This window comes from Bactrocera latifrons, unplaced genomic scaffold, assembly GCF_001853355.1.
Source record: "Bactrocera latifrons isolate USDA-ARS-PBARC rearing strain unplaced genomic scaffold, ASM185335v1 scaffold_12, whole genome shotgun sequence".
In the NCBI taxonomy this organism is placed as follows: domain Eukaryota; kingdom Metazoa; phylum Arthropoda; class Insecta; order Diptera; family Tephritidae; genus Bactrocera; species Bactrocera latifrons.
In genome coordinates, this window is record NW_017534630.1 from 1,373,077 (window position 1) to 1,393,406 (window position 20,330).

At 34.9% G+C, this 20,330-nt stretch overlaps 1 protein-coding gene across 3 annotated transcripts in view; it reads left to right on the forward strand.

Moving 5' to 3' along the window:
• The window catches only part of LOC108978324, a 151,358-nt gene that overhangs the window by 76,972 nt on the left and 54,056 nt on the right, over positions 1-20,330 (forward strand). For all 3 annotated transcript variants that reach the window (XR_001994098.1, XM_018948545.1, XM_018948546.1), the window contains exon 2: positions 885-1,761. Coding sequence is in view for 2 of the 3 variants with exons in the window: in XM_018948545.1 (XP_018804090.1) it covers positions 885-1,761 (877 nt within the window). In the remaining variant the exon portion in view is untranslated. The remainder of the gene's footprint in view (positions 1-884; positions 1,762-20,330) is intronic.

The window sequence follows — 20,330 nt, forward strand, 5'->3', positions numbered from 1 at the left end:
TTTTTTGTGATTTCAATGGCATGTGCCGTGCACAGAAGCTGAAAGCTAAAAAAACTATAAACACATGTGAGGCATTCAATTAGGGCAATATGCCTCACTGGCAGCTCGTTAGATTTTCCAAACCTAAATTAAATATATTTAAGAGTAAAAGTTGCTATTTATTTGTATATATATAGATTTTTTTAATAAAGAAAAAGCGTACAATGAAACGGACAACTGGCAAACTGTTGCGCCAATCAAGAGCCGCAGCTTGTGTGTCGATCATTAGAAGCTCTGCGCTGATGGGCAAACAAATCAAGTGTCATCAGTAAGTAAATCAATCCAATCACAGTGACAATCAGCATAATGTTACATACAAACATATATGTATATGGCGTGTATATTTATTCATGCACACGTGCAAAGCAGCTATTCAATGGTGATCATGAAATTGATTGTGACGATCAGTGGCGAACTTTTTTTCTACACAATATTAATACATACATATCGGCAGCTCATTCAAGCAAGCAAGCGTGTCAGAATTGAACGAAATTGGGCTGTCTGCTACTCAAGCCGTGATTACTCTTTAAGGCATTGCGCTGACAATAAACGACAATTAGCAACAAATTTCCAAAACTAATATTGAAAATCAAAAAAACCGTTGAATATACACATATTTAAGAATAGTTGTGAGGATAGAAAAGAGAAACTCGCTGCTTTAAAGAAATAAATAAACAATTAATTATCTGTTGGCAGCTTGCTTTATACCAAATTAAGCCAACATTTATTTGAGCAAATAAAAACTTAAGCAAAGAATAAGTCTTACAAAAATCAATCTGTAATACTAGTTTATTTTATATATTATTCTCAAGCTTTTAAAATAAAAATTTTTCTTTTTCTTGCAGAGCCAGGCTTTGGCATTGACACGCGCTGCAAATGCCGCCGCCGCTGCTGCAGCCGCCTCAGCCAATGCGGCTGCCGCCGCCGCTGCGCAGGGCATCAAACCCGCCGGCACAGCCAGTTTAGCTGAGTTGGCGCTGAAGAAAGAGCATTCGTTGTCACCACCACACAGCATCGGCAGCGGCAGCAGCGCAACACCGGGTGCTGCTTCTGTCGCCAATATCGATGAAGGCGGTGGGAGTGGTGTGACTGCGGCCAATTATCGGCGACGCCCCTCGCTGCAAGGTGTGCAAGACAAATTGGCGCAATTGCAGATGCAACATCAGCAGCAACAACAGCAACATTTACAACAACAGCAACAGCAACAACATCAGCAGCAATTGCATGAGCAGCATCAACAACAGTTACGTGAACAACTTGCCGCCCACGATGAGGCGCGTAGTCCGCGTTTCGGCAATTTGGCGGCTAGCTTGGCTGTTGGTGCCGCCAATACGGCTATTGTGCGTTCACGCTCCACAGATGCCAACTCCTCGCCGAATGCCACCGCACATATGGGCGCAGACAACGAACGTCACATCTCCTCGACACCTTCTAGTCAGAATGCCTCATTGGCCGTCACACCAAAGCTAATGGAACGTGATGAACGTGCCGGCTCCGGCAATGGTGGTGGTGTTGCTAGCGCCAACCCCGGCTTGGTTGGTAGCATTAGTTGCTTACCACCGGCTGCATTGAACGCAGTCGCTAGCAGCATGGCGAGCGGTGTTGCGGGTTCATTGCATTCCGGTGTTGCTGGTGTGCCCACACAAGCGGAGCAGTTGTTATCGTCAACGCCGTCGGCTTTGGAAAGCCGCGCACGTGAATTTGATCCAGCGAAAGTAAATTGTGAGTTCAACAATATTACTGTTATTCAATCGATCACATCTTAAATTATGTACATATTTTAATCACTGTAAAGAATTGCAGTCCCAGTTATTTAAAAAACCCATTTTTGAAAAATTGAGTTCTCAAAACTTTTGTTCCAAAATCTCGAAATTTTTCCGTAGTACATTCCTCAATCTAACAGATAATTAGAATGTATGATTCATACCGTCTTTCTTTATTAGAACATCTAACAATATTTCACGAACTACAATCGTCGAAAATAAAGGCTGTGGAAAAACATTTTAAAACTGATGCTCTCATGCTCTTTCGAAAAAAACCCTTTTAATATTTTCTATCTCTCTCAATCTCTCTCTAAAATTTTATAAGCCGCCAGCTGCTAACCAACAAGCCTGAACTTATATATATGTAAATCTCAGCCAATCTCCAACTATAAAATATCTAAAAGTTTGCTGCCTCAGATTCGTCTTAAAGCAACCACTTTCGCTACAATTAATTCAAACGATTCATACACATACACCTAACCAACTACATACCCGGACTTACCGGATTTCCTTTGCCTACTTATCCATAAATTTATATGCACACTTATCCCTCAATTATAGTGATACATGTAGCAGCTTACATGCATATGTATATTCTCATAAACACATACATATACGTTTGCGTATCCAACATTATAAAATTTATAATCCCTTTTTGGCTTTGCTTTTACGCTTTGGAAATTTCTGTGCCATGCTTAAGCGCAACCTTGCAAACCCTATTATTATTTATTTCCTAATACTTCCAATGCTTGTTCAAGGATTAGTTACTAGTTTGTCTCCCCTACACCGCTTCATTAAAATAATAACATTTCACACTCGTTTGATCAAATCACAGACGATTCGGTTGTGCGACCAGTCGTTGTCAAGCATTGTGTGCGTGCAAAGGTGGTGAACGAACGAGGAATCAAGGAAAGCTGTAGTGAATGTGTAATTGCAGTATGTCTTCGGAAACCATGTGTTTTTGCTATGTGGAGCCATACAATGGGCAAATCCTTTAATCCTATGCAATAAGGATTCATCAAAGTGTACTTGGAATATATAGGTGCTTATACCATATATAGATTTGTTAAGCGTATGTATATTAAGTCAGAATAATGTAGAGAGTTCTAGTATTGGAGAGTTGGAAATCATTTAATAATTTTGGATACATTTTCCAGCAAATTATTAACAGCTTAGGCTAGTATAAGATTTAAAAAAAAAATCAAAAAAAGTAAAAATATTTTTCTAAAGTATACTCCACATACCAATAACATTATTCCATTGGTGGAAAATTGTTTTAACCTGAATAATCAGCAGAAAAGTAGAAGCTTTTAGGTCAATCAGCGCCAACACTTAATATTTTAACTTATTTTTTCTCCAAACTGCTTTTTTGAGATCGGGACGGTGGTACTCGAAGAATATCGCACCCTATTAACATTTTTTGAACTTTATGTTAACTAAAAGTGTTTTTATACCCTAATATACAGTATCGCACCAAACTCGTTGGACTAACTCGAGTATCACATGTAAAAAGTGATGACGGACACATGTTAAAAGGGATGACGGAATATTTGTGAGACTCGCGTTAGTCCATGAGTTTTGTCCGACACTGCACATGTTTTATAAAGCAAGAAAAATCGATTCTCTATTCACTTTTCTCCAAAAAAATTTAAGACTTTAGTTCTTTTTTAGCATTTAGGCCGCCCTTTTCTCGGCTAGCTCTATGGTCATGGGTCTACAAAACCTTTAAATGATTGACTTGTACAGTTTTATACTCATATTATGAAGGCGATATTCTTATTACAATGGTCATGTTATGAGGGTGATATTCGTGTTACAATGGTCATGATAGTATTTCAGATACAATGGTTAGAGGAACGCTTTACTAAAATGCTGAATTAAAGTACGATCCCGCTTTCGGAGTACACTCAAGTAGCATTTTTATAATTACAGTAGCTCTTTAGAAAGCTTCGTATATACTTTTACAATGAAAAAGCCTTATCAAGACCTCACAGCTGTGTTAATTAGTTACATGGGTTTACGGTTACGTTCATCTGATTAATACTTTTTGAGATACAGCCTTAAGAATTTGAGCGCTCGAGGCTAGCTAGGCTAAGTGCGCTGTTTTCAAAAGCGTTTTTTTGTTTATCTATGTTTTTGAAGTCGGTTGCATTTCTCAAGAAGTACGTAACCGATCTTCATGACATCTTACACAGATCTTTGAGAAATAATTCTTACTTGGGACGAAGGATTTTTTTTATTACAACTATTTGTTCATTTTTGTTTGTAAAAGTGTCTGCCAAAAATTCGATTTCGGTTTTCTTTTCGTTGAGGTCTTAAATTAAAAACATATTCTCTTCAACACCTCCGCGTATTTTTTCTGATTGGTCACGGGAAATTATGTCGCCATCGCCGAGTTTAAAATGTTTTCTTCCAAGAATTTCAGAATTTCTTTGATAATAGTGTGTGTTTGGAACAACAAAAAATTCTAATAAAATATTTAGTTTTTTATATGAGAAAAACATTGTCTAAACAGGCTGTTTTTACCCAATGAAACCCATGTAACCACTTAAATAATACCAAGGCACAAAATGAGCACCTTAAAGCATCGAATAGGGGTTTAAAATATATAATACTATACATCAAACCAAAATTATCACAAACCACACTCTCTGAACGGAAAAATATTTTAAGCTTGGAATTTTTTCGTAATTCTAAATAATGATTTCAATTATTTTTAGTATTAACAAGAATTATAATACTAAAATTCAATATAATCATTAATTTTGATTCTTATTTTCGATAATCCACTACTAATGCTGGCAGTCAAAGAGAGGCTTTAAAATAAATTACCGCTACCAAGAATATATAAAAATCAGCTGATCAGCCTACCTAACGCGCACACATATGCAGATAGATATAGCACGATGGTATGAATGCAACCATCTGTACGTCGCCCAAAGGCAGGCTTTAATAGCGACCCCTTTTATTTGTTGCAAATATTAAGTGAAACATAAAATACATACATATGCGTGCCACAAAGCAAACACACCAATATACATATATATACGAAATGTGTAAGAGGTTGTGTATTCATTGGCACGTTGGCTGAAGCTACAAAGCGATGGCATTAAAATAATTCAAAAACGGCTTAGGGATTAAAGGGATTAATCGGCCACGCTAATGAAAATTGTAACATTGCGGTTGCCAGGCAAATATATTCGCTGCTACGAAATTAAATGCATAGTCGCACATGCATATAAACATTATAGTATGTGTGCTTGCTGGTAAATGCAAACGACTTGTTAAACCAAAGCGGCAGTAAATGATAAAGCAAAAACAAATATTCAACAAAAAACCCAGAACGATTTGTATTTAAGGGCAAAGCTCTTAATTCGCCTACGCTCTTGCTGTTGTTGTAATTGATTTATTTTCATATGGTACGGTTAAAGGATTTCAAGGATTTGTCCAAAAATGCACATTTAAAAGAAAATATTGATTTTAGGCGCTTACAAATAAATCCCTACGTGTATGTGCGAGTATTGTTGTGTGTATGTGTTTGCGCCAATTTTTATAACGTTAGCATAACTGTAATATATATGCATGTGGAGCTATGTGGCGGGATTAACGCTAAAACCACAACACGGCATTATGCCTATAATGCTTTCAACACAAATAATATGCAAAGCTTGTGAGAGGGAAAGTGAAAATACAATTTTATATAAAATTTAAGTTGAGATTTCAGGTGTTACATGGATTTCTCGTGAAAACCTTTTTCCAACAATTATTTTCTCATTAAAAATATTAAAGATTTTTATTAGATTCTTTTATTGTTACAAACAAACACTATTAACAAAGAATTTCGGAAATCCGATGTCCCCTTGGGAAAGGGTACGTCCGCGTTGGCAAGATAACTCCTTACAGAATCATCAAATGTGATGAAAAGTGTTTTAGTTAAAATCTTAACTTCATTCTTGGACAAAGGAAAAAAAATTAAAATTTTTACATATAAATGAGACTTTGGAAAACTTTTAATGTTGTTTGTAATACAAAATGGAAGAAACAGGGTTTCTTTATATCATTGGGTACAGCTTTCCTTCACATTCTTATACTTTGAATACCATTGCAAATATTATTACCAAAATATTGTCCATAAACTCTGTCAATATCAAATATCTAATTCAACTATATGTAGATACATAGATACCATTATAACCTAGAAAGTACATGCTTCAACTCGAGGTGTGAATGTGTTGCGTACGAACCCCAAACACCCATGCCAGCAACATCCATCAGCTGTGCCAGCGTGTTAAAGTCACAGTTATCCTTGCAATTTTGCACATTGCCACGAAATGTTGGGCTACCTTAATCTGTAGCCAAACAAATTCGCAACCAAAATTCCGAAACACATACTCGTACAGTTACATAACAGCCTGTGAGCCTAGTGTAGAGGTGAAGCCTTTGAGGGAAGTGTACCACTACTTTTGGTTAGTGAGATAAAAGTATGTGTCGACAAACACATATAAACGCTTTTAACAATATAAATATTTTGAACCTTTTAAGTGTTTGCCAGCGGAGTGTATATACATCAAGCACGCATATATATATATATATATATACGTATAACATATATATTCATAAACATATATATATATATATATACATACTAGTTTTCCAAATCTCTGCTACTTACCGCCCATTTTCATCAAATTTGAGTTGCACGTTCAATAAATTCTACCACTCCTTTTGTCCGTCAATAAACTCGCACATTTATCATCATCAACAACATCTCAATGTATTACACACAAGCCATATGCAGGCATAGTGCTGACAATATCGTCAATAGCGTCATTCATCGATGATGTCACCAACTACATTCATAAGCCTTCTCCTAGCATAGCACCTACAGCACATTGCTATATGTCACCTCTGCCACTTTGCTTATTGTGAATGCTTCTGTGAATTTCTATATGTATACTGTAGGTATATAGCATATATAGCGACGATATGCTGCAAATCCTTAATCCAAAGGATTTCCCATCGCCACATTCAAATGCGTGCACAGCTCGATAAATCTGAATGCGCATAAAGACGGGCACATAAAGTTACATAGTAATGCATACATGCACTCGATTTGTCTGTGTCAATATGTTATTATGTGTTTCTATGTAGGTGTGTGTGTTATCTCACTAATTTATATCTTTTTGAGTATTAGCAGGTGGTCTCAGCACACATGTGTGTGTTTGTGATTATTTTATTCTAAAGACATTTAATATTAATTAAAATATTAGAAAAGTTAAAATGTTTAGGGGTATTTGTTTTATATTACTAATTTACAAAAAGTGTAAGTCAACTTAATTAATTAAGGGGTAACTATAAATTTTTGGAACAGTCTGCAAAATAATATATTCAACGCATGTTTGAAAATTGTCACTTCTTATATTGTCTTGCGTTAATCCTCATATAAATCATATTTTTTAACAACAGTTGATTACAAAATTTAATGAATATTTTTTCTTCGCATGAAAAGCTTATTCAGAATTTTAGTACTCTCGAAACAAAGTTGCTAAAGAGAGTATTATAGTTTTGTTCACATAACGGTTGTTTGTAAGTCGTAAAACTAAAAGAGTCAGATATAGGGTTATATATACCAAAGTGATCAGGGTGACGAGCAGAGTTGAAATCCGGATGTCTCTCTGTCCGTCCGTCCGTCTGTCCGTCCCTCCGTGAAAGCTGTTACTTGAGTAAAAATTGAGATATCATGACGAAACTTGGTACACGTATTTCTTGGCTCCATAAGAAGGCAAAGTTCGAAGATGGGCAAAATCGGCCCACTGCCACACCTACCGAAAACCTATAAAGTGTCATAACTAAGCCATAAATAAAGATATTAAAATGAAACTTGGCACAAAGGAGCGCATTAGGGAGGGGCATATTTGGACGTAAGTTTTTTGGGAGCGGGGCCACGCCCCGCCCACTACTAAGTTTTTTGTACATATCTCGGAAACTACTATAGCTATGTCAACCAAACTCTACAGAGTTGTTTCATTCAGACATTTCCAAATACAGTTCAAAAATGGAAGAAATCGGATAATAACCACGCCCACCTCCCATACAAAGATTATGTTGAAAATCACTAAAAGTGCGTTAACCGACTAACAAAAAACGTCAGAAACACTAAATTTTACAGAAGAAATATGAGAAAGAAGCTGCACCCAGGCTTCTTTAAAAATTGAAAATGGGTGTGGCGTCGCCCACTTATGGACCAAAAACCATATCTCAGGAACTACTCGACCGATTTCAATGAAATTCGGTACATAATAGTTTTATAACACCCTGATGACATGTACGAAATATGGGTTCACAACCACGCCTTCTTCCAATATAACGCTATTTTGAATTCCATCTGATGCCTTCTCTGTATAATATATCCATTTGGAACCAATGATGATAGTGGAATAAAACTTTACACAAATACGGTATTTGATGCGAGAGTATAAAATGTTCGGTGACACCCGAACTTAGCCCTTCCTTGCTTGTTTAAAATTATCTTCAAATAATTTTAAAGTTTCTAACGAAAATCATAGTTTATGTCATGTCAATTCAATTTCACTTAATTTTAACTCACAAATTTAAAAAAAAATATAAAAATTTTAAACAATAATATATGCTGGCAACTCTAGTCAAACGTTTTTGTAGTTACATCTGCTTTCTAATACAATTTACGTTCACTTTATCAATTAAAAAAAAAAAAACAAAAAAAAAACAAAGTAAATTTAAAATTTATTGCAGCCCGGCAACTCTATCTAAATATTTTTGCAGTTCATTTGTTTTCTAATTCCATTTAGCTTGACAACTTCAATTCTAAAAAATTTATTTTAAAACTTTAATTTAATGTAGTCTGGCAACGTCATTCGTGTTCACGTCATGTTTATGTAGTTACATTATTTCTGAGTGTCATTTGCTTTTACATTTTAAATTCTAACAAAACGAAACTGATCTGTAAACTCCTAGTCGCAGTCTGGCAACACTATTTGGATTTTTTTACACATAGTATTTTTGTAGTTACATCTTTTTTCTAACTCAATTTACGTTAATTTTATCAATTCCGACAACTCCATCCAAAGACTTTTACAGTTCATCTGTTTTCTAATTCTATTTGTTTTGACATTTTCAATCTGCCAACCCCATTCAAAATGTTTTTGAAGTAACATATTTTTTATTTCATTTGCTATTAGATTTTAATTTCTAAAAAAATTAAATTAATTAATTCTTGGATTTAACGTAATCTGGCAACTCTAATAATTTTTTTCATTGCGTGTAATATTCTTTTTCCTTTACTCTTACTTTCCCAATTCAAAAAAATTTAATTTAATTTAGTCTGGCAACTCTATTCAGTATTTTTTTTTTAATTTCTTCTTAATTTTTCAATTCTTAGAAAAAAAAATTGGAATTATCGAAAAATGTAATTATTTTATGTTAGTTGACAGCTCTCTTAGACATATTTTTGGCATTAATTTTGTTGAATTCTAATATGCAGTTATGAGAGAACTACAAAGTAACTTAAAATTTATTTAGACTTCCTTCAAAACGTTAGCACAACTTTCAAGAATTATAATCTAAATTTTTTTCAAAGCAATATATATTTATATATAAGCCTTAAGACCACAGTAAGAAAAAATCATCTTCATCCATTAAGAAATACTTATCCATATTAATCGCAAAATTTGATTCTTAAACTAGCCGTATGCTTAAGCTTCAAAGCACCTTCAGTAGTAGGTGATTCACCACCTACACCACAGCCGAATTTTGCTCAAAATAGATGCAGCTTCAATGCGCTGCAAATCCAGTAGTGTTGCCACCCAGTAAAAATATTAAGAGAAGCGCTTGCAACCTGCAAAGCTACCAGAGTAGAGTGTCATTGAAAATGCTTAGCTTGCAATGGCCGCAAATTGTAAGTAACAACCGCTTTCAACTCAACAACAACAAAACTCAGCTGACGTCAAAAGCAGGCTGTTTGCTGGGCAGCATCTAACATAGCCTAGCAGCGCATAGTATCATCACAGGGCAACGCAGGACCTCAACTGATCCATGCGTATTCAGCTAAGTAAGTAAGCTGCAGAGTGAATTCCAAAAACCGACAACACGATAAACTTGACGTTGTTGTTGCTGTTGCTGTTGCTGTTACTATTTTGTGTGCTCAATATATCCTGCTGAGAATATGCCAAACGTTGATAGAGAGGTTTTATGTGTTAATTTTTGCGAAAATCCTCTATTTGATCAGCATCATCAATAGTACGGATTCGTATTCGTCAAAAGCATAAGCTCACACACACACACACACACAAAATTTACGATTTTACGTATGGGGCTGTGTGTGTCTTTATTCGCATGCCCTCGCATTGATTTACAGTTAGTATTTGAAATATTTGCCGCATACATGCATGTATGTGTGTGAGTCGGCACAGTTGAGGACTTTATGTGTTTCTGACGAGTCGGTGCGTGTGCGTGTTTGTATTGGCACCTCATGTGCATATTTACATTTGTATCAACTACGCAGGTGTCACAAGCACATTTATATGTATGTACATATGCGTAGTTGTAACCTTCGCTGTGAACGTGCCTCCAATATAATGTTTTTGTTTGGTACGTTTTGTACTGGGGGGGGAGGGGGTTGGAGGTATTTATACGAAGAGGATTAAGGATTTTCGCAAGAGCTCTTTACATCTAAACATTTATAAATAACAATAGTTGCACGTTGCCGAGCAGTGGAAAGTGACGAATGTTGGCAACATACTCGCCTAACACACACACACATGCACATATACACGTAAGCAGACTGCTGGCAATATGAGCTCTCAGCAATCCGACAATCCAACGGCGCGCACAGTCATACTGTCAACTAACCAGCCCACGAGCTCACGAGGCAGCCAACCAAGCAGCCAACTGTTCAACTCAATGGCGAGCTTTATGCAAAGGCATAAACAAACTAACCGAACACAACTGGAGCGGCAACAACATAACTCCACAGGCAGCAAATTTTCGTATATAAATATGTGTTCATACATACATAAGTACATACATACATATATATATATGCATGTGTGTTACAGGTGTAGCATAGTTATTGGCGCGCACCCACAACAACAGCATGACATGAGAGCTTAGTTGAATGGGTTAAGCGAGTTGCGAGCACAACAGTTATTGTTGCATGCTATTGTATTGTAGTTAGCAAGCAGCAACACTTGTTGCATGTGTTTGCTCTAAATGCCACAACAATACAATCAGCGTCGGCCGCCATTGGCATATGCACATTTGTGTTTGCATATCGACATCTATACTACCACTCACACATGCTTGCTTATGCCAACACCAGTTATACCAGCAATAGCAGATGTCAACTGACCTTTCTGCATGCGTGTGTGTGTGTGTGTGTGTGTACGTGCTTTATTTTTCTTATTTTGCATATCAGTTTAGCTGCATAAATTTTCCTTCGCATTTGTGTTTGTGTGTTCGTGTTTGTTGATATGTGCGTGTGTAATTTGGCGTTTATAATTTATGATGTGATTAAGTTTTTGAAGGGAAAATGTTATGAATCAGCTTTGAGTGGCTTAATGCTATAATGAAATGTGATGATTTTCAAAAATTAGCATAGAATTGCCATGCATTTTGACTTCTAAATTGAAAAATTAATGCGAAATAAAATTATTTCGTTTATGTAGTGTGACTATTGTAGAATATGGCATGTTTATCAACGGCATGTCTACTCAAAACTCGCAAAATTAAATTTGTATTAAAATTTTTTGTGAGGGAAAATTATGGCAGTTTCTGAAAAAAGTGAATAGGACATATGTATATATATATTTTTTTTTTAATTTTCTTATAATATATTTCCAAACTGTACTAAGGAGATGAAATAAGTTTAATTGCTGAATTCTTTTTAAATAAATGTTTGCAAAACCAATGAAAAATATGTTTTCGAAAGATTGAATAAAAATCATTTATCTCCTTCTGTTGCTATAAGAATAAAAAATAAAAGTTTTCCATCAAAAGATATTGTGTATAACCTAAATTCGAAAAAAAAGAAAAAATTGAGAAAATCGCATTTTCACAAAAAAAGTTAGTTTTCCCAAAATTTTAGCCTTTTTGGTCGGCCAAAATTGTATTTTTGAAGATTCCATTTTTGATGCGTCATTTTGTAGAGTTATCAATACTAAAAAATAAATTTTTAATTTAATATTGTCCGGCAACTCCACCTAAAGTTTTTGCACTTCATCTGCTTTTTAATTCCATTTATTATGATATTTATAAATCTAAACAAGAAAAAACGTTAACTTCGACTGCACCGAAGCTAATATACCCTTCACAGGAGCATTTATTTTTGTAACAATGTGTTCAGGTTGTATGGAAGCTATATGCTATAGTAATCCGATCTCAACAATTTTTTCGGAGATTATATTATTACCATGTAATTCATGTCAAATTTCGAGAAGATACCACTTCAAATGCGAAAGGGCTTGTATGGAAACCTTGATTCCGATCGTTCGGTTTGTATTTCAGCTATATGCCTTAATGAGCCGGATTGAACAATTTCTTTCGATATTACATTATTTCTGTGAACAATAACGTATAGCAAATTTCGTGAAGATATATCGTCAAATGAAGAAGTTTCCCATGCAGGAACTTGATTCCGATCGTTTTAAAAATTTCAAAACAATATCTTAAAAACTGAGGGATCAGTTCGTATATATACAGACAGTCAGACAGACGGACATGGATAAATCGACTCAGCTCAACATACTTTATATATATAGGGTCTCCGACGCTTCCTTCTGTGTGTTACAAACTTCGTGACAAACTTAATATACCCTGTTCAGGGTTTAAAAGTTATTTTAAACTTTTTAAATTAATGCATTTTAGCAACTCCATTAAAAATATTTTTGAAGTTACATTTGCTTTTACAATTAAAATTCTAAGAAAATAAAACTCTGGCAACTCTGTTCCACGTTTTTTTGTCAAAGTAATATTCTTCTTCCTTTTTTCTAACTTTTCTAATTCTAGAAATCTTAAACATTAATTTAATATAGTCTGGCATAAAGTAGCATCTTTTTAAATTTCATTTACTTTTACAATTTAAATTCTAAAAAAAATAAAACTAATTTTAATTTCTCAGATTTAAGGTGGTCTGGCAACACCATTCCAATTTTTTTTGTAAAGTGACTCTTACTTTACCAATTAGAAAATATTAAATATAATGTAGCCTGGCAACCCCATTCAACAATTTTTTGTAGATATATCTTCTTCTTCGTTTACACTTAAATTATAAATTCTTAGAAAAAATTTGAGTGTATAAAAAAATTTAATTTTTTATGTTAGTTTGCAAGAAATTCAACAAAAATCTTTAAAGGAAAAATATTAAGAGGCTACACTTTTGAAGCTAGAGAGGTAGTTGAGGGTGTAACTCAAAATCCATTCGAGAGATCGATTTAAAATTTTTGTATGTTATTTTGGAAAGTTTAGCCTACCGAAATATGATAAATTGGTTTTTGTTTTTAATTTTTTACTGTATGGTTTTTTAGCTTTTATGTTAATATATAATAGAAATATTTGATGAAAGTGAATTTCAACCAAGGTCAGTAAAGACGAAGAAGAGGAATTCCATCTCAATTTGATTACTGATGCAACATGCTACATGCAAAGTCACGCAAAGCAACAAATGTCTCGAAACATCATCTCTTCGAAGAGAGCTGAACTTTCCAGACATTAAACACAGCTCCTGTTTAGCTCAACAAATTATATGCAGTCATAGTTTAAACAAGTTAGAGGGGTTGCTTTAATCGTTTTCTTTGATTTGTTGAATGTCGACGGTACTGCTTCCAATTAACTCAATTGACTTTTTTTGGAAAGGTATATATCATCACTTGAAATGTTAAATAACATATCATCAAAAAATTCTAAATTGAGTGTCTTGTTGGTTACGCTTCACTACTTCAAATTATACTCATATATTACATAATTTCAACATTTTCATGTTCTGCGCTCAGATATAAACCAGTTTTAACCAATATTAAATTTTTTTTTCACTCAGGTTCCATTTTATTTCGTGTTTCATTCATGCCACTGTAAATTTCCTAAAATGTTGTTACGTTATTTTGGATTTCAGGTGACTATATACTCGTGAACATACAAGAAAATCGGTTGATCTCATAGCTAGACATACGTTTTTTTAAGGACTTAATGTTGCGCAATAATTTCCTAAATATATATATATCAACTCTACAATATTATATCACGTTTTTTGGTTTCTAAAATGTTAATGATTTCTTTATAGAATCTAAACATTTCATATATATGCACATATGAATTGATATATGACTACTATGATCGCATATATGAACATATTCATGATCACTTCGGTTATTGTCAGACAACTCTGCGTTGATCACTACTATCAACTCCAAAAAATAGGAAAGTCCGCTAGCTACAACCAAACTACAAGCAACTAAAACTCTCCAAGCTATTTTGTAATTTCTCCCTCCACACCGCTAGTGCTAGCACACCTGCCGGGCTTAAGCATTATGCAAACGACATATGTGAGTAGATTTGGCACAAATTTTTAAGTCGCAAACGAAATTCGCAGACATACGAAAATGCCAAATGTAACATATGTATATATGTGTTTGAGTGTGAATGACGCAAAAACATGCGACACACATACAAACAAGAATATGTATAATATAGACGCAGGATCGTCGGAAATAGTGAGCGATGGAAAAATACTCATGCCTGTAATTGTTGCACCTCCGCCAGTGGATTTAGTAAGAATTGATTTGGAGCGCAATATGCCGCTATGCATGGTTGGTTGTGTGTATTTCGCCGAAAGTTCGATTTGCGAGCGGCAGCTGGTAGGTGAGCATGCGAGTTATAAGCAAAAAGGATTTGCACAGCAAAAAGCTTTTTGTGCCAGTCAACATACAAATGGTCTATCAAACAAACACATATATATATGTATATACACAAATCTGCAGGCGCACACACACATAAACAAGCAGTTAAATGCATTTACCTTTGTATATGTAAGACAATTTATTCGCATGGATTATACACTGACACTGAAAATATTGTGCGCTTGCTTGTGTGTGCGACTTAAGCACATTACAAACACTCACAAGCAACTCTCAAGCTGTGCATGTATGCGCACAGTTAAATATACATATGTGTGTGTGTGCGTGCGGGCATGTGTTTGTGTTTAGCACGAATTTTACTACAACTGAATTCGATAGCTAAATTTATCTACGAAATGGGACAAATTTCGAGGATTCAAATGTGTTTGCTGTACAAAATCCTTAATCCTTGCGCTGCCTAACGCTGCCACCTGCCGCATGCCGGATGAGTGTTGCTGCTTTTGCCGCTTCGCATTGTGCTAGCACTGTCATGTTGCTGCGGCTAAAGCTCTTGCAGCAGTTGCTTCAGCCGAGGCTGAGCACGCTCAGCGCACAAATTCTAAACAAGGTTGCAAGCTACCAGGCTGGTTGTGGTAATAACAGCTGAAGTACACAAACATGCATGCCAACATAAATACACTTTGAATGGTAACAACAATAACAATTGCAATAACACTTGCAATTGTAGCTAAAGCAGCAATATATGTACACTTGCGCATATATATGCAGAGTTGCCAGCAAAAGGATTGAGCAGCTTATTTGTATGAACATACATATAAATTTACGTTTGTCTCAATAACCCAGCAAGTCATTTTACGACTCACTTGCAGTGCTTGTCGGCGAAAGAACCCTTGATCGTACTTTCTATGGTGTCTTGTCGGAGACCCTCTTTAAGTGTATTGTATTAGATTGGTTTGATTTCGAGGCTCTTAGGTATCACAGTGGCTTTGCAATATCTTAGAAAACTGTGTAAGTTTTATGTAAGTTAAGGAGGTTGGAGCTCCGCCTGGATATTGATGAATTAAAATTTTTTTATTCAAAAAATCAGATATAACAACCTTCTTGTTGCACTATCTAGCAAGATTTTTAAAAAGTTGGATTTGGATTACAAGAACCAAGGTAATGAACTAAATAAGGAATTTCGTGTCAGGTCCACATTCTCTTAAATCTAGTTTTCGATCTTTTCGTTTGATATTTGCTCTCTCTCTTGAACTCAGAGAAACAAGTATTGTTTTTGTAAATTTAAGTCGAATAGTGAAGCGTTCCTTTGGAACTTACTTAAATTAGTTACAATTAGCGGTCGGGTATATTTATGTCCTAGATCCTGACCGTTTTCAAAAAAAATAAATCCATGTTTTTAAAAGGTTTTATTTATCACAATTAGGTTGACCGATATGGTTAAATAATTACCATTTTGTTCGATAACTTGAAGTCATTTTGAAAGTAGTTCACAGAAACATTTATCTATATTGGCAAAAAGCTGAGACAAACGGTTATGACAAGCCTCCCTTGAGACGAATTTTTCACCAGCAAAATCAATCGCTATTGAAAGAAGCAGCCAATAATTACTTGTTAACACGGACGAGCTATGTGGTAGATGCTTTTCCACTGAATCTCTATCGATGTGGGTGGTCTGGTGTTGCCCTGAGTCAACAGAATGTTTTTCTTATTGGGAAAAGTTGTCCGTTTCTGGGCGATTACTTCCTTCAAACATTCGAATTGGTGACAGTATAGGCCCGAATTAAAAGTTTAATCGTAGGGGCAAGCTTATGGTATATGATCGCGCGGAACCCACTTAACACACATTAAACCTTAATTGACGGTAAATCCTGTCTTGGGTACTATTTTCGCCAGCTCATTTCAAGCACACCTTTGCGTTATGTTGGCAACAGAGACCCACTTTTCATCACCAGTTCCCATCCGCTTCGAAGTTAATCGGTTTTGTTGGGATTAAGCAGCAATTCGTAATTGGAAATTTTGTCCACGAGGTCATTAACTTTTTCTCCATCGAACCTCATTTTCGCATAACCTATAAAGTTGTTCAAATTTTTTGCATACAATCTTTTTGTTTGACTGTGCAACATATTTTCCTAATTCAGCTCGTACTGCTATGTGCATAACCCTCTGCGTTTGGCATACACTTAAATGTGTGTATTATAAACGGATTAAAATTCGCCTAGGATTGCTGGAATGAGGTGGCCCGAAAGATATAGAGCAACCAATGAATGAATGGAAGCGCTCAACTGCTGTTGCTGCCAGTGCCTACTGCCATACTGCAACGCCAATATCAATAGATTGTATTATATATATAAATAGGAACGCATGTCTCAGAATCGGATTGGTAAGTGGTGTGCGTGTGTGCTTGCAACACACTCAACACATTGCTGTGTCATAATCGTAACCAACAGGCAACAGTTTGGCAAAAGATTTAGGCAAAATAACTATCAGGGGCCATACCAAGACATATCATAAAGATATTAACGCTAACGACAATACAAACAAATGTGATAATGGCAATAGATGTTGCAGCAAAACAGCACATACAAGCATATGTGTTAATCAAACGCGTACATTGCAAGGGAGAGGAAGAGCAAGCAATCTGCCTATCTGCTCCTAGACCTCTTCCCTAAATGCTGATGACTTAACCTGTGTATGAAATATTTGTTATTGTTATTTTTGCTAAGTTGAAAGGTGTAACTATTTTGCTCTATGTGTGAGTGTATGTATGTGTAGTGCAATTAATCCCTGCCTTTGCATATGTAGTTGTGCTTTGTCTCGCTTTCACTGCATTTAAAGAGTTCTTAGAACTGTTCATATTAATTAAATTGCATAATTATCCCATTGAGGTCGCCCTTGAGAATATACAAGCACTCTTTTATATATGTATGTATAGATATGTATGTTTATATGCATTTAGTGTTTGATTTAATAATGTTTGTGCCGTCTTTAAATTGGCAAAGTGCGTTCTTACAATAAATTAATAAAACTAATATAATATAATTTTATTTACATTTAGTAAATAATTTAGTATTTGCTTAAATTATTTCCTGTCAAACTCTTCATTTCTGTAATGCATAATGATAAACTAAACGTGTAGAGTTTACTAAAATATTTTCCAAGATATTCCGAAAAATTTTTTTTTGTTAATTGGAAATTTTTTTTTATACCTATGCTAAAAACATGTGGTATTCATCCTCGATACTTTAAGAGGTTGAAAGATATTTTCTAGTCAGAGTCCCTTCTTGAAGAAAGGTTCACCCAACCTACTATTGCCAAAGTCGTTAAAGTTTCTTCTCTCCTTATATTGCAAAATCTGCTAGAGTATTTTGTTTGGTCGGCAGTATATCCAAATAAGTACGCTATACTTTATCAATCTGAACACTTTCTTAGAAATTGTCCTAAGTTATAACCCCGCTTCTTGGTGCGAAAAGGCAGGTGAAAAATTTCAGATTGATATTTCAAAAACTAAAAAACTATTTCGCATGTATACAGGCAGACGAACATAAAGATGAACAGACACACGAAAATGTCTAAATCGATTCAGCTAATCACGGAAATGGAGAGTTGATATTTCAACTAATAAATTTTAGAAATTAAATTCGGTGAAAAAAAGTTACAGCTGTTCAAAAATGAGTGAAAATAATGAAGAAATTCCATTTATTTTGAAACTTTTGTATAAAAAAGGGAAGAATGTCACTCAAGCCACTAATGAAACTTGAGAAGCTTACGGAGAGGATGCTGTATCAGTTCGTGTAGGAAATTTCGAAATTTCGATTTACACTGATAGAGTAATGTCTCTAGCAGAAAAATTGCAAAAGGTCGTCCAAAATGGTATATATTGGTTTATTTATTTATTATTATTAATATAAAAAGTAGTTCAAATTCGATTAGCAATACAAAAAAATTTTTTCGACTACCCAATAGTATACACTGTTCACGGTATAATTAAGGTCGTTTTCCGGTCAAAATAAAGTGAGAATATAAATCTTTGTATACAAAAAATTATATGATGTTTGTGGGAAAAGAAGTTAGTTTATCTCAAATTTCGAGAGAAATTTGTTTTCTATAAAGGTTGAAACTAAAAAAACAATAAATCGATTTTTTTTTTTAATTTTCGCATAAATTTTGTGGTTATGCGAATATAAAAGTTGTAGATCTTTTTACTACCTGAAACTTTTCCCTTCAACTTTTATCCATAGGACTTGTAGTTTTTCTTAAAATCAAGAAATCGTTTTTTAGCCTTTAAAATTCCAGCACCCTCCTCCCTTTCACTTTCCGACCTCAGAACGCCCATAATTTTTTTCCTCTCATATATTTTATATTATCATCATTTTCTTACGGGTTTGATTCCACTACATTTTCTTATCGACCCTGCTTTATTTAGAGAGTCGAATGAAATAATTTCTGAAATTTAATTTTATTAAGAATACACCACTGCATCCACCATTTACTCATTAATTTATATTCATTTATGTATATCTATATATATATATATAAATCCATCTGAATAAAGCAACACAAAATTGCGCGCTAATCCCTATGGTTACGGCACTGTTGGATATACTATATTTGTATGTATATACTGCAGTCAGCGTCACCGTTAGCGCCAGCATCAGCATCAGCGCCTTAATCCGCACGTATAGCGTTTGCTAAATGCTTCAACGTCACTTTTCATGCTGATATTTTAAATGATGGGCCAGTGCCTAATCCTTAGCTTTATGAATATTCCCGAAGCTATGTGCTCCTCTTCTCCCGCTCAGCGCCTCTTACTCAGCCAACCACCCACCCAACGGTAATCCCAGCATAGCACGCTCGACGCATTTTGCTCTCAATCTATCCGTTCGGTTGCAATCAGCCAAAGCAGTCAATGTGCGAGCAGGATGATTAATGGAAAATTTTGCAAATTATTGTTATTACTCATTGTTGCTATTATTGTTGTTGTCGAATTTCGAATACTTCTGCGCATACGTATCTAGGGCTTACGTAGACTTTGATATAATTTTTATGACTGTCAAATATCAGGCAACTGCTGCGAGCACAAAGTGGGCCTAACTAAGCACATATATGCAACTACTACACATAAATATACATATTTATAAGTGTGTGAAAATGTGTAAATGTTTATATGTATGTGTGTAAGCGTAAACATAACAAAAGCAGCACAGCAAAGCACTGCAGTCATAATAATAATAATCTGACCCTCAACCGGACGTGCTACGGATTTTATTAATCCGTCAACTGTTGTAACTACACAACTTCGCATTTTCAAGCGTGTTGTTCAAAATATTCAAAATTAAGCGCAAAAACGAAATTTTTCAGAATTCCCGCAATACGAAATTGCATCAAAATTTCTAAACCCTTTAGCTAGTTGCTATAAAATGCATATTTATGTTCAGAATTTTTTGAAAATATTTAAAATACTTATGTATATACATATATATACATACATACATAAATATATGTATAGTACGTACATATGTTCGTAAGCTCCGATATTTGCGTAAATATTTAAGAAATCGCTCGCACCCATAAAGGTAATTTTGCGCGTAACATCACATATTTTTGCGTTGCCAAATCGCGCTTAATCCAGAAATCGTGCCTCAAC